Source organism: Phocoena sinus, chromosome 7 (assembly GCF_008692025.1).
Source record: "Phocoena sinus isolate mPhoSin1 chromosome 7, mPhoSin1.pri, whole genome shotgun sequence".
Classification (NCBI taxonomy): Eukaryota; Metazoa; Chordata; class Mammalia; order Artiodactyla; family Phocoenidae; genus Phocoena; species Phocoena sinus.
The window spans coordinates 34,635,478-34,650,486 of NC_045769.1; the positions used below are offsets into that span (position 1 = coordinate 34,635,478).

At 43.4% G+C, this 15,009-nt stretch overlaps 1 protein-coding gene across 3 annotated transcripts in view; it reads right to left on the reverse strand.

Annotated features, from left to right (window-relative positions):
• Nucleotides 1-814: 814 nt before the first annotated feature.
• Nucleotides 815-15,009, reverse strand: part of CASP10 (caspase 10) — a 30,018-nt gene continuing 15,823 nt past the window's right edge. For all 3 annotated transcript variants that reach the window (XM_032637070.1, XM_032637072.1, XM_032637071.1), the window contains 5 exons: nt 11,989-12,022; nt 10,121-10,197; nt 9,180-9,288; nt 7,592-8,084; nt 815-5,353 (listed from right to left, as the gene is read on the reverse strand). In XM_032637070.1, the coding sequence (XP_032492961.1) occupies nt 5,200-5,353; nt 7,592-8,084; nt 9,180-9,288; nt 10,121-10,197; nt 11,989-12,022 (867 nt within the window). In that variant the 3' untranslated portion in view covers nt 815-5,199. The remainder of the gene's footprint in view (nt 5,354-7,591; nt 8,085-9,179; nt 9,289-10,120; nt 10,198-11,988; nt 12,023-15,009) is intronic.

The following is a 15,009-nucleotide window of genomic DNA, read 5'->3' on the forward strand; positions in this document are numbered from 1 at the left end:
GAGAAATGAGTGAGACAGACCATCAAATGAAAGTGAGGGGTGTGGAGGATAATAGAGGTCTGAGCAGACAAAAGAAGGTTTAAAATAGTCTGAGAAAGCAAAAGGGTGACAGAACTAGGGAAATGTCACACAATTTCCAGGAAACACTGAACACCTATTTGAGGTTTGTGGTCATCGGCTTTAAGTGAGCCCAGCCTGCAACATTGTGGTTTTACACCAGCCATAACCAAGAATTCCAGTACAAACGTGGAGTAAGCAGACATATATGATTAACCAGTTTGGATTCTAGGACTGAAGGAAAGGCGAGGGTGTTGAGGGTTGGTGCAAGAGAGTGAGTTTAATGATGACACATGGACTCTAGCTGGGTAAAGAGGGAGTAAGGGAGTGAGGGGTGATGTTGACATTGGAAAGATGGCAGATAGGGTCAGTGGACTGACTAGAGGCCCCCGTGGCTCTGAAGACAGCTGAAGGGAGGGTCCTAGAGGAAGTGAGATGTAATTGTAGGAGGTGGTTGTCAGAGAGGGGCACACTTGAAGCTGAGACTCGGGTGGAAGTACAGATATTGGTAATGACAAAGCGTACTGGATTCGTGACTGAGCGGACATGGAGGTTGGGCTCACTTAAAGCGGGTGGGGTAGATCAGGGATAAATGCAGAGTGAAATAATGCGAAAGTGTATGCCAAAATAGAATTATAAGCGAATGAACTCTTCTTATTTGTGTGTTCTTATATTTCCCCAATGTTCTACAATGAACATGTATCACTATATAAGCAGAAAACAATTAGTAAGTAAAACCAAAGACACTACTCAGAGGTAAAAAGGAAAAACATGTCTTTATTTATGTAAGGCAATTACTACTATTTACAAGTACTCAGTCCACAAAACTCATAAAGTTATTCCCATTCTAGAATTGTACCAGTGTTTCCAGGCACCTTACACCATCATTTTAAATAAGACCAAGTGAGAGATGTGAGTTTCACGGTGTATAATATATACTTTGTTTCAAGAAATTCTTATTTTAAAATGCACATATATTGTTCTTTGTTGTATTTGCATTTGCACTAAGAAACCCTGAAATTATCTTTGGGACGAGGAGGACAGAGGACAGGGCAGGCAGTGCACAGAAATGGGGGCGAGACTTTTCTTGAACACCCTTTCATATTTTCTTATCTTCAAACAACGTAAAGATAGTACCTATTCAAAAATAAATTTAAACAGTAAAATTTAATATCATCTAAAAATTTTAATAGAAAAACCCTCTTTTAAATTTTCATACATGCAAAAGTTATGTTAAATACAATGTTTGTATTGCCAAATGGGTCTTCCTTTAAACAGGAAATTCCCTTATTGTTTTTTTAAAAGGGTTCTACTTTCAGAAATTTAGTTTCTGTTTAAAGATACAAATATGTCACTATATTTTTACCACATCTTTAAGAGCAAACTGCAGACTTTTGACAAGACTCAGACCCTACCAGAAAAAAGTTAAAAAAAAAACTTGTCACATACAACATATACCTCACCAGACGATAGTTACCCTTGCTTGGTATGTCTCCAGAGTTTAGAACCCGTGGTTCTAAGTACATTCTAAGGGGGCAATTCAAGTCCAACAGAGAAAAAGATAATTAAAGCTGTCCACAGGTGAAACCAGATGGCAGGATTGCAAAGCAAGAGATACACAGGATTGCAAATCCTCCACTAACAGCTGTGCAACTTTGGTAAGTTTAACATTCTGAAGGCTGGACCACAGGGTCTCTCAAATCCATGACTCTGTGTGTGGTGTGAGTTCCCTCTGCTGGAAGAGTTAAGGGGAGGAATGGTGAAGTAGAGTCTATAGGGTTGAGAGGATGGATTGAAGCAGGTTTCTAACAGATTAACCACTGACACTTGACAATAAACTGAGAATCCCCAGCCATGGACCCTAATCTATGCTACATTTAAAAGTGCAATGTAAGGTTCATCACTTTCTGTGCGCACCCGGATGTGAGCACAGAAGTTATGTGGCGGTACTCAAATACGAGGTGGTCATACGGAAGAGAAGGGCACTTGTATTAATTTTTAAAGATTACCCCCACAAGGAATGACAACATTTAAAAATGACAACATTTAAAAATGAAGGGCACTTGTATTAATTTTTAAAGATTACCCCCACAAGGAATGACAACATTTAAAAATGACAACATTTAAAAATGAAGGTGGAGGACTCTCAGATCCTGAAGATAAATCCACAAAAACCTAAGGGCCCAAGAATTTCAGGTTGAGAACTTGACTATGTCACTCAGAAAGTATCCGACCTGGAAAACTCTGTTAATCCGATATGGCACACAAGTCGTCTATAAAATGAGGTAAACGTCTACTTGGTTCACCTCAGCGGAGACTTGATCACTGATCTTAAGCTGCCACTCAGCCTATTCACTGTCGTGTTAAACTGATCAGCCTGGTCTGATTGGTCAGTAACCACAATGTACTGGTTGCATATATGTTTAAATTACCTGAGTACTGGGGGAATAATTATATTGCTAAGGGAAATGCCACGATATCAAACCTGCCCACCACCATGGTGAGTCCCTGAAGCAGATGCCAGTAGGATGCTATAGTGACTAATAGTCCTAATAATGCTATACACCGGTAGTATCATTATTAAATAACTAATATTTGCATAATACTCTATCAAAAGTTTTCACGTCTTTCATTTTGTTTGGTAGAAGCCAACCTTTTGAGCGATAAAGAGAAAAGAAAAGAAAAAATTAACTACAGCTCTTGTAGATTGAACAAAACTAAGCAAAATATACAGAAAGCTTATTCCATCTGCCATTTTCATCATAAATGTCTGGACAGACAACGGCTGTAGGCACTGCCAAATGGTTGTGATCAATCACTTCCTTTTGTCTCTGGACTCTAAATTCACACACACACACACACACAAATACAGACAAGGGCCAAGTGTGTATATGCTCCATTTAGGAAAAGTAAGCCCAGAACGATTGCACTCCTGCTGTCTGTATAGACCCATGACTCACAGGCATACATGTCTAGTGATCCCTCACATGCTTGCTGGAGGCCTCTGTAAAGAAAGTTCATGGAAAGTTTCCTGATTCTAGAGTTTACCCCTACACAAGCACTAAGTTCCAGTGAAACAGAAATATAAAATAGACCACAGGCCCAGGACTTCAACATCAAGCCCCACATATTTCTGACGCAGGAGAATTCATCACCTGTGTTGCCCAGCTGGACTCAGAACCAAGGGCTGGCCTGGCTGTTCCTCAGTCAGAGAACATCAGCGGGTGTTGCTACTGTTGATTTGAAGCTAAAAGTCAGCAGGAATTAGACGCAAAGGAACTCAAACTCTGCTATTTCTATTAAGGTTACTACCAGAATGCTGCTACCATGGGCCTTATAGGCACCACGCCACAATTAGATTTAAACCTTAATCCTCCCAACAGATAATACTTCTCTACTATATAGATAAGGCTCCAAAAACTAGCTTGACTTAGTGTCTCAGAGCAAGGAAATCACAGCATACAACAGAAACCCAAGGCTTCTCTCTCCAGACCCTTTGCTCTTTCCTTTGTACCAAATCATCCTTCAACTAGCAGAGGGCTGTTCAATGGCCAAAAGCTGTGTATATCCAATGGGACAAAGACGGTACCCACCAGCTGTTAGCTTTGACTTGTAAGAACAATGATTTTGGAAGATCATCCTGATATATATATGAGATTTGTTTCCTTGGTCAACCTACATTCAAATCCATGTAATTACTAGCTACCTTATAACAAGGTTCTTCTGAATATTTCTCATTGCAAATTTGCCAGACATTAATCTGACTTTCATAAAAATAATTATAAAATCAAGCATCACTGAGTTATTTTTTCTTCATTCCCTGACATCTTTCATGAGCATCTACATATCCAAGAAATGTTCCTAAAGTCCTGTTATGACCCATGACATTCCAGTTCAGTTAAGTGGGAAATAAAATCCTGTAAACGATAGCTGGCTGGACGTTGTAGCAAATCACTCTGTCTCCTCGGGCTTTAGTTTCTTCATCTATAAATGAAGTCATTAACCACAGGACTTTCAATCTCCCTCCTTCCAGGAACTAACATTTAATTCCTTCCAAGAATTAAAAATTCCTCTTGAAATTAAAAAAAAAGTTCAGTACATAGGAGTGTTGACAACCTCAATTTTTAAAGTATCAAGGCTTCCATACAGAGCCTCGCCCTCCAGAAGTCATAGCCAGACACTGCCTGGCCAGAGAGAGCAACAAACCCTGTGAAAATCTTCAGTCCCTGAGGCCGCCTCTCTCTTCATCACTTCGGGTCAGAGGAGCAGAGCGTGTTAGAGCTAAGGCAGGGGCTGTTGACTACAGTCAGTTGCCAACCCTGAGGACTCTGACCAAGAGAGATGCTGTGTGCAGATTTAGTCCTGATTCAAGCCTCACCTGAAGCCACTCTCCGCGTTCATGTGTTTTCAGGTGAAAGAAGCAACCAATTTTCTTTTTTGCTTTAGTTAGTGTGAGGTGGTTGTTCTGTCAGCGATGTCTGAAATGTCGTGACCAACATGGAATTTAATACAAGGTTGTAAAGTTTGTGCTCCCAGAGCAGCTGAATGTGTCTGTCTTCACACTGAGCTGTCATCTTCCGAGAGCCAACCCTGTTCCCGGCCCAAGAGAAACATTGCCTGCAGAAACACCTTCCTTACACTAAAGCAGGAAATGGGTGTGGCATAGATCAAATTTTAGGGGAGAACAAGGAGAGGGTCATTGAACCATGATCTCATCATTATCCAGGGTCCAAAACAAGACCATTCGGGGGGACACAGAATTATAACAAGGGGTGAGCATATACAGAAGGGAAATCTAAGCGCAGTGAAGGCCACGAACAGTGGTTCTGAGCTAAAAGGAACCTTAAAATACAGCTTTTACTTCACAGATGCATAAACCGAGGCTAATCACTTTTATCTCGGGGTGCACAACTAAATTCAAGACTACAGTCCAAGGCTTCAACAAAGAAAGTTTTCTACCATTTAGACTTATCCAAAAAAAACAAACAGATTTTGGTATGTCAGAAAATAGGGCATGTTCTTCTACTAGAAAGACAGGTGGAGGCCAGCTCACTACCTGTCACTGATTTCTATGACGGGTGGGAGGTTGGAAGCGATACCCAAAGGGTCCTTTCAAGTTTAAGCGTCAATCAAAACTTTCTACTATAGTAAAAGTTCTTCCTGTGGCACAGGGAATACTACTTTTTTACGTAGTGTGAAAGCAGGCTGAGGCATCTGTTTTTTTGTTCCGTGTTTGTCCGCTTGTCGACTCACATCATCGTTGACAGCAGTGAGAATGGATAAGATATCTTCCTGTCTGCAGGCAGAAAAGAAAATATATTTTCAACCAGGAGATAGAAATCACATACCAGGTCTTAGAAAACAGATGTTAAAATACGTGGCTTCTTCCCAGTCTAGCATGCCAAGATTCTAACTGGAATTTTGCCAAATATAAAGAAACATTTTTTCTGAAATTAAAAAAGAAATGCTAAATTATATAAAATTTTTCAATTCTACAGTCAGTATTTAAGAACATCATAATAGTAATCACACCTTGCACTTTAATGCACTTAGTCCACAAAGACATTTTGCATAGAATTGTTTTTCTGTGTTCTTCCTTCAAGCTGGTAGGTAGGTAGGTAGATAGATAGAGAGAGAGAGAGAGAGATAGAATAGGAGGTGATAGACTATATATAGAGAGACTACTATTAATAATACCCTCTCTATTCTAGGTTTTGGGAGGGATAAAGGGCAAACATGACACAGTTCCTGAACTTAAACACTTAGAATACAGACATGAAACATGTACCAAGGATAGCAGAGAGACAAACTCCATAATACAAGGCGGAATGTGATCAACACCGCATGAAAAGTAGGTCAAAGTTCCCCTGCAAATTCTGAGGAGAAGACAGTGCCTCTGGCTGGGAGAAGAAGACAAGACTCCATAGAGGAGGCAGCATTTGATCCAGAGGGCATTTACCAGAATGTTCTGGGGGTGGGCAATACATATCACTGGAAGCAAAGCATAGGCTCTGGAGACAGAACTCAAGTTTGAATCAGCCTTCATGACTGGTTCTCAGCACCTGCATCCTGCATCACACTAGCTGTTCTCTCTGTCCCCAGATCTCCCTGTGGCTGACTCACCATTCAGTCTTACTTGAAATATCGCCTCTACCAGGAAGCCTTCTCAAGTAGCTCTCTGCTCTACACTCTATATCATTATCCTGTTTTGCTTTTCATAGCAGGTATTACTTCCCAAAATTATCTCACTAATTCATATGTTCATTTACTTACATTTTTATTATCTGTCTTCCTGTCACTAAGTGGTAACTCCCATGGAGAAGAAATTTTGTCTCTCTTGCTCACAACGATACCCCGAACCCCCAGCTCAGTACCCAGTACAGTAGGCACATAGCAGGCCCTTGATAAATAGTGCATTTTCCCTGATGCCATAGGAATTGGTCTTTGACGGAGAGGTTGGTAAAGAAGAAGGAAAAGCCAAGGTGACTCAAGGCTCCCATCCTGGTTCCCAATCCTGAATTCCCAGAATTGGAACCGTTCCTAGCAATGGGGATTCAGGAGTAGGAACCCCTGGAGAGGGCTAAGAAGATGAATTCAGGACTGTGCATACTGAATGTGAGGCCCAAAGGCAACAGAGGCGTGGGATGTCTGGCAGGCTGTGAGAAATGCATGGGACTGACCCGAAGAATGAGGTTGACTCAACCCGGCACTCACTGGTCCAGCAAATGCTTATCAACCTCAACAATGTATCAGGTACTGTGTCGGGTGCCGAGGATATAAGGTTAAATGAAACATCTCTGCCTTTCAGAAACTCAGAGATGGCAATTTGGGAGATGTTTTCATGGAGCTGCCAGTGGCCGCCAGGTATAGCTAAAGCTGCCAAAAGGGGCTATAGAGAGACAGCAAAGGAGAGGGGCTGGGGCAGAACCTTGGTGAATGCCCATTTCCATTGTGCCAGGTAAAGAGCATGTGACAGAGACAGAAGGAAAGTTGTCAGAGCAGGGGCAGGAAACCACGGGTATTATAACGCCAAAGGCAGCACACGGGCATTCAGTAAATGTAAGTGATTGATAATAAATAAATGAAGGAACAAATAAAAGGCCTCCCTGCCTATACTGATGCTGTTCCCTCTCCCCAGAATGTCTTTCACCCTGATTATCCACCTAACATCTATTTGGCATCTCTAGAAGCTTCCCCTGATCCTCCAAATCTGGGTGAGGTGCTAGTTCTATATGGTCCCATAACACCTATGCTTTACAATGTATATTTACCATAGGGAATGATCTTCCCCATATACTTGTCTGTCTTTCCAGATTGTGAGCAACTTGAGGACAGGGACTGTGTCTTTTTTAAAATTCTGTATCTTCCCTTCCAGTTACGTGCCAGTGCTCAATACAGGTGTGTTGGATGGGTGGATGGATGGATGAATGGATGCATGGATGGATGCATGGGTGGGTGGATAGATGGATGAACAGGTAGGTGGATAGATGAATGAATGAACAGGTAGGTGAATGGAACAACTCAAAACTCTCACCTTGGGACCAAGTCCTTCAGATGATTATACAGAGATTGGATATACCAGCTACCTTCCTCCACGTGCCGAAAGGACACGTAGCCGGGGACAGTGGCCAGGCCAAGAAGGAAATCCGCCTCAACGGGAACACTGTCTTGAAGGGAAGGGGGCACGTGCTCAGGATTTACTGCATCCGCTTCAATGGATACGGAAGGTTGTATTTCTTCACCTTGACAGGCCTGGATGAAAAAGAGTTTGGGTTTGTGAGCCAGAGCGGGACACTTCTGAGCCGTGAAGTGAGACATGATCTGCCGGATGGGAATGAGGCTCCCATCGGAAGAGTAGACAGCTCCAAATTTCCCATGGGTCAGAACACAGAACACAAAGCAGTCTCCATCAGCATGGCCTGGATGAGTCTGAAAATACTGCAGAACCTCCTCTAGGCGGCCTTTAGTCACGTTGACATAAATATTCACGCTGAACCCAAGCCACTGAAACACGCGCCTCAGGCACTCTGTGAAAAAGGAGAGAAAGGGGAAATAGTGAAGTGGAGGGAAATAAAACAAAACGAAGGGGTGAAACAATGCTAGGAGTTATAAAAATCTGCATAGCAAACAGGCTGAAGCTTTGGATGTTTTTTCTACTTTCATAACAATAAAATTTTACAATTCACCTGACTTTTTATAGTAGCCACAGTACTATCACAATGATCCTGTGAGTCAGCAGAGGCCAGAATTTTATCCTATTTCACAGATGAGGAAGCTGAGGCCCCATGAATCTCCCACATGATCACAAACCTGGTTAGTGGTGGAGGCACAACTCTAACCCAGGTTGTCTCATCTGACCCAGGTGCTCTCTCCCAACCAGAGTCGTAAATGGTCAGGAACTCTGGTCACGCTTTAAGCAGGTCAGTGACCCCAGGAGCTATGGTCTGAAAGTCTGTGTTCCCCCTCAACCCCCAAGGTGAGGGTATTAGGAAGTGGAGTCTTTGGGAGGTGCTTAGGTCATCAGGGTAGAACCCATTAAGAAGACCCCAAAGAGCAATCTTGCCCTGGCCGCTGAATAAGGTTACAGAGAGAAGACGGCCATCTGGGAAGTGGGCTCTCACCAGATACCGAAATGCCAGAGCCTTGATCTTGGACTTCCCAGTCTCCAGAACTGTGAGAAATAAATGTTTGCTGTTTAAAAGGCATCTAATGGTATTAGATGCCATCGGATGGACTAAGACACCAGGAATATACAGGAAGCTTAGAAACATTTCTGATATCATCCTTATATTTACATGGAAGATAAAAACTACAGAAAGAGGGCTTCCCTGGTGGCGCAGTGGTTAAGAGTCCGCCTGCCGATGCAGGGGACACGGGTTCATGCCCCGGTCTGTGAAGATCCCACATGCCGCGGAGCAGCTGGGCCCGTGAGCCATGGCCGCTGAGCCTGCGCATCCGGAGCCTGTGCTCCGCAGCGGGACAGGCCACAACAGTGAGAGGCCCGCGTACAGCAGAAAAAACCAAAAACCCAAACGAAAAAAAACTACAGAAAGAAAATGTGAAAATAAAAAGTGATTTTAAGATTTCTAACTTGCATTTCATGTACTTCCAGACTTTCTTACCAGCATCTTTATTGGTCCCTCGTCTTTTTGACAGTGAGGTAAAACTGTGATTATTGACAACAACACAATACCCTCTGTGTTTCCGATTCATCCTGTACACAGCTGTCTCCTTGAAAGAAGAAGAGATAGGAACCACTTATTAGGGAATGCTTATTTTAAGGGTTTAATGTTTCTAACCAACCACTCCATTTATCAGTACCAAAGGCAGAGAGTTCTCAAGACCCTGGTCCTGATCTGGAATTAACGATTAATTCCAAGGTAGAATGCCAGGTCCTCATTAAAATTCAAACTTCACCTGTCTTGCCTGCAGAATGTGAATTCGCAGTGTTAGATAATTAAATATGTATTTTTAACTTTGGCAAACCCAGAGTTTATGCGAAAGCATCTTTCTTGTTGGATTAGCAAAGTGAAGAAAGCATAGGTAAGGATCTAACAAGACAACAAAAATATCAAATGGTAATTTGTTTTTTAAAATGGTAGGATTCTGGAGTGATCTGATTCCTCCAAAAACAGAGAAATCTCTTTTGTAGAGATCACAATGTGAATTTTAAAATATGTGCAATTGTTTTTGAAGATTACTGTAAACAGCATTTGATTACAAATTAGCTGAGTTGGCTTCAGCAGGGCCTCTCTGTGGCTACAATGATCTCCTGAAAACATGGTACAGTTTTGATCCAAGCAGAAAAGAAGTGGCTTCAGTCGATGAAAAAGAAATTCCCCTCTCTGCGTATTTCAAAGGATATGCATGACTGAAAGGGCGATAACATCACCTCCATAGGCAAAGGTCAACACACTTCTGATTATTACAGAAAAAGGCGAAAAGAACAGAGACAATCACACAGAGACAGGAAGAAGAACCAAGATAGAAACAAAAATCTGAGCCCACAGAGTCCTTAAGGGCTGGACCCTGGTTGGAGAAGACCTGAGGAAACAGTGCAAACCTTTGTGCTGGTTTCAGAAGTTAGAGTGTCAACAGATGATCCCAACATCTCCACGGAGACCGGGGTTGCTCTGTCACCTAGAAAGGCAAGTATTCAGACTCTTTATATATCTTTCCCCAAACACTTAGATTTCCTTACAGAGGATGGGTTGGAATCAGCTCAAGTGTTTCTGGTTAAAAGTTTGGTTGGGTTGAGTCAACATTTATCTGTCACTGGGTAGAGAGAGGCTGGGCAGACACCAAAAAGAAAGAACGGGGTGGCGGGGGGCGGGGGGGGGGGGAAGGCCCAGCGACCCAATTTGGGCAGAGCAAAAATCACCACAGCCCTGGGATCAATTTAGTCATGGCTTTGGCATTGGCTGCGGACTGCACTGTTCTGAAATGCACCTGCAAACTCTCTGGTTCCTCCAGATAAGAATCCTTCGTAGAGAGAGGAAGCCAGAGTTGTCAGATGACAGTAAAGGGAAAATGTGACTTGAAGCTTTTCTTCTCCCACACACGCCTGGCAAGTTTTCAGTAGAATCCGGAAGCTCTGCCCTTGTCTGTGAGGCCTGAGTTAGCTATTAACACGGTTAAAGGTCAGTCCTGGGCACTCAGCTCAGGCTGAGTAAGTCCAGGATCCTCCAGACCAGAGAACCTACCAAATGGGACCCCCGCTGCAGTCTTCCCGCGCACCTGTAAATTCTCCCTCCACGCGGGAGAAGGTAACTCTCTAGCAAAGACAGGTCTCAACTTTGAAACGGCAGAACTGCAGCACTGAAGGAAACCTGCTTGTTTTTCAGAAGTGAAACCACTGCCTGAGCTCTTGTAGCTGCAAGGGGTTAGAGCCAGGTCCTCAGAGGGTGTGCTCTGGAGTCAGACTGCCAGTTTCAAATCCCAGCTGCACTCCATTCTAGCTGCGTGATCTTCAGGAAAGCACCAGACCTCTTGGGTCTCAGTTTCCTCATCATTAAATGGGAATAACAGTGGTACCTATCTCCAGGTGACTGGATTATTAAAGGAAGTAAGCCCTAGGAAGCTCTTAGGACAGTGGCTGGCACATGGCAAGAGCTCAGTAACAATAATTCACATCCACATATCATGCAGCCTCCCAGATAGGCAGAAAGACAAAAGTCCCTAGGAAAGTGGGGTGTATTGGACTCTGAAGTTTAAATTTCCAGGAAAAAAAGAAATGAGGAATGGACACATCGTAGAGAGAACACCAGAACCCTGATTGTTTGTAAGCAGTTTAGCCCCGTGGTTTTTCAAGGTCATGGTTGCTGGGCAAGGATTCAGAGCATTAAACACACTGCTGCCAAGTCTCTCCCTCTGACCGCCTCTTTCCCTCTGAAAAATACAAGCAGCATCTGGAGCCATACTATTCTACAGAGTCTACATTCTGCTCCTGCCGCTGCAGCAGCTGGCCTGAGGGCTTCTGCCCGCCAAGGGCTCCGTCCCTCCCCACAGAGGGTGACCTCATTCTGAAGGGTGGAGGGAGACCAGCTCTGCATTCCCCAGATGCTGGTAGGCTAGGCTTTCCAAGTAGAAACCACCCAGCCCTCGACATCCGCCCCCATGGAAAAGCCTGGTATAATCCACACATTCAGTGGCTTGCCCTGAATTAGAACAAGAACTGAATTCTCCACTAATGTGTAAGCCTTCTCCCAAGTCACCCCAAATTGCTTAGTATGTATCAAATATATCTATTACTGGCGTACTGATCCAAGTTATAAAACGTGTATTAGAGGGAATTCTCTGGCTGTCCAGTGGTTAGGACTCAGCACTTTCACTGCGGGGGAACCCAGATTCAATCCCTGGTCAGAGAACTAAGATTCTGCAAGCCACGCAGCGTGGCCAAAAAAAAAAAAAAAGTGTATTAGAAACACCTACCGTTACTCTGTGCCTGCTCCTCTTGCCAGGACACCTGTTGAGGCAAGAGGAAATTCATGAATTGCAGGAAATTCACACAGTTAGGGTAAGGGCTGAAAATCTAGGCTTGATTCAGAGAAGAAAAAATACCTGATCCCCAGCCATAGAAAAAGTCACTAGCAGGTAACAAGAAAAGAATCAACTTCGTCCTTCCAAACGGGAAGGTTCACAAAGACACAGCGGCAAAAGTATATGACACATACACAAAGATATTTATTCATTGCAACATTATTTGGAATAACTGAAGACTGGAAATAACCCTAATGTTGACCAACAGGGAGTGGTCGAAAGAACGACGGTTCATCACACAGTGTGGTAGAAGGCGGAAGACCATCTCCCCAGGAGATACAGTGACATGAAAGAAGTAATGTGAAGATTGGTATTTAGTGTGCTCCCTCTTTCATAATAAAGGAGAGATACGAGTGAGTTTTTTTCAATAGGATAAATCAAAAAACTAATAAAAATGGTAATCTATGGGGGGAGGAGAAGCAAGGCAGGGATGCAATGCAGACTTCTCTGAGTGTACTCAATAGTTTTTCCTCTTAGTTTTATAAAATTAAATACAAAATTGAAGCACAGTTTAGGGCCTTTGTGTTTTCTGCAGCCACTCCCCATCCACTCCATTCCCACCACCCCCAGCCCTTAGCCTGCAGCTGAAAGCCCCAAAGGGAACATGACCACGACATTTTGGGGAAGGACTGACCCTGCCACTGGCTGTGTGGTGGGAAGTACCAGGACATCTGTTTGACGTGACAGGCAAGTCACCCCCAAGTCACTGGGGGCGCCTCCCTGGTGGAGCCCACCAGGCTTCTGACTGCAGGAGGGCGAGCCAGACTGGAACTGCACTGCCTGACTCCCAAGCTGCCTGTGAGAAACGGAAGTCGTTTTTAAGGGGTGTGGCTCAGCCTTAATCTCTGAAGTGCTGCTGTTCCGGGCTCTGAGGGAACAAAGGCAAAGAAGTTTAGTTTCACTTTCCAGAAGACTTCCTGCCTTTCTTTTTGCAAGACACATTTCCCTTTCTTCTGCACCCTAGAGTCCTCCTCAACAGCATCCAAGGGCCAGGCAGGCTGTTTTCTGGGTTTGCACAGTTGGTTTTGAAAGCAGCTGAGTGAATTTTCTGGGATTAAGGTCATCACAGATACAGCAGTGGGCTCAGCCCAGGCATCTCCAGGCCCCAGGTTTCTTTGGTTTGTCTCTTCCCTCGCGCTGATAAAATCAGCAAGAAAAAGGACTGGGAATAAGCTTTAGGGTCTGTCTGGCTCTCTTTGTCTGAGAATGTTGCATCCCCTGTTGATACCTCCCAAGTAGCTGTGTCAGAGAGGAATGAATGAATGACCCATTGCCTGGCCACACTTGGTCTTCTTTCCAGTGTTAGGACACACAAAGAAATATTGATTTGGTTTTTAAACAGATTAGAGGATGCTGCTTCAAATGCAGTTTCTTTTTGTTTCGTTTTGTTTTACAACCTAACTGTCCATCGACAGATGAATGGACAAAAAAATGGAGTATATATTTGTACAAAGGAATATCATTCAGCCCCAAGAAAGAAGGAAATCCTTTGCCATTTGCAAAAACGTCGATGAACCTGGCAGATGTTAGGCCAAGTGAAATAATCCAGACACAGAAAGAAAAAAATGTATGATCTCACTTAAATGTGGAATCTAAACTAGTTGAACTCACAGGGTAGAATGGGGTGGTCAGAGGTTTGGTGGGGTGCAGGGGTGCAGGTGAAAAAGTGGGGAGATATTGGTCAAAGCGTACAAAGCTTAGGTATACGGGATGAATAAGTTCTGGGGATCTAATGTACAACATGGTGACTGTAGTTAACATAGTGTATTGTATACTTGACACTTGCTAAGAGGGTGGATCTTTTTTTGCTTTTAACTTCTTTATTGGAGTGAAATACAGTTTTGATAAAAGAAATTTTCACATATTGAGGAACAGGGAAGTCATCCTGGCTTATCCATGAGTTAACTTGAATTTTATGCTAACTACAACAGCCCGTTTGTGGCCCATCAAGCATACACTGTACATCTGCTTTAATTATTAAAGAAAAGGGTGCACTGACCAGAAGTAAAAAATGTCCATAGTTATAAAGATTAAATGCCTCCCTTCCTGGGACACCAATGCTGGTCCTCCTTTGATGATAAGACCATACCGACTTAGGTGCCAAGGCCATATCAACTTGCTGTGTATGTGCTGATCTCTTTTTGTTTTTGTTTTTGAAACCTTGAAGGAAGGTTTCCCCGACTTTTTTGATGTTCTTTGCTCTGACAAGACATAAAACTGCTGAAAACCATGTTTCTCTGGAACAGTTCCTCAGAGTTATCTGAGAAACTGTCTTCCAGGCTATAGTCCTCAGTTTGGATCAAATAAAACCCTTTTCTATTCCTGTTGTAGACTGTTTATTGATTTGTTGTTGTCAATAGTTTCTTCTCATTAAATGCAATTGTTGGCAGTACTCTTTTATATAAGAAAACCTTTCAGGTACATATGAAACATGAGATAATTTACCAAGTTTTAGTTTATCTGTCACTTCATGGAGAGAGACTCGTGGCCTAGATAACTTTTAAGACACCTTTCAACGCTGAGAACCTATATGCATGTGTGTAACGTGAGGTTCTGCCCTCCAAAGCCTCCTGCACTCCCAGCACCACCACAGCTATTCTCCGTCTTCATCTGGCCATGACCAGAATCACCCAACAGCAACAAAACAGCAGCACTTCAGAGGTTAAGGCTGAGCCACACGCCTTAGAAACTACTCAGGTTCTAGGAGGCAAAGGGGAAACTCCTGTGTGCGCGCACGTGTGCGTGTGTGCGTGCGCGCGCGCGTGTGTGTGTGCGCACGCATGTGTGTTTTCCACTTGCAAATCAGTCTCTGAGCACAAAACCAGGTAAAAATGTGGGCAAGGGACGGAATTAAGCTGAGTAGGCAAAACAACTTTTGAGGGAGAAAAGAGGACTCCTGCTTACAGTAAAATG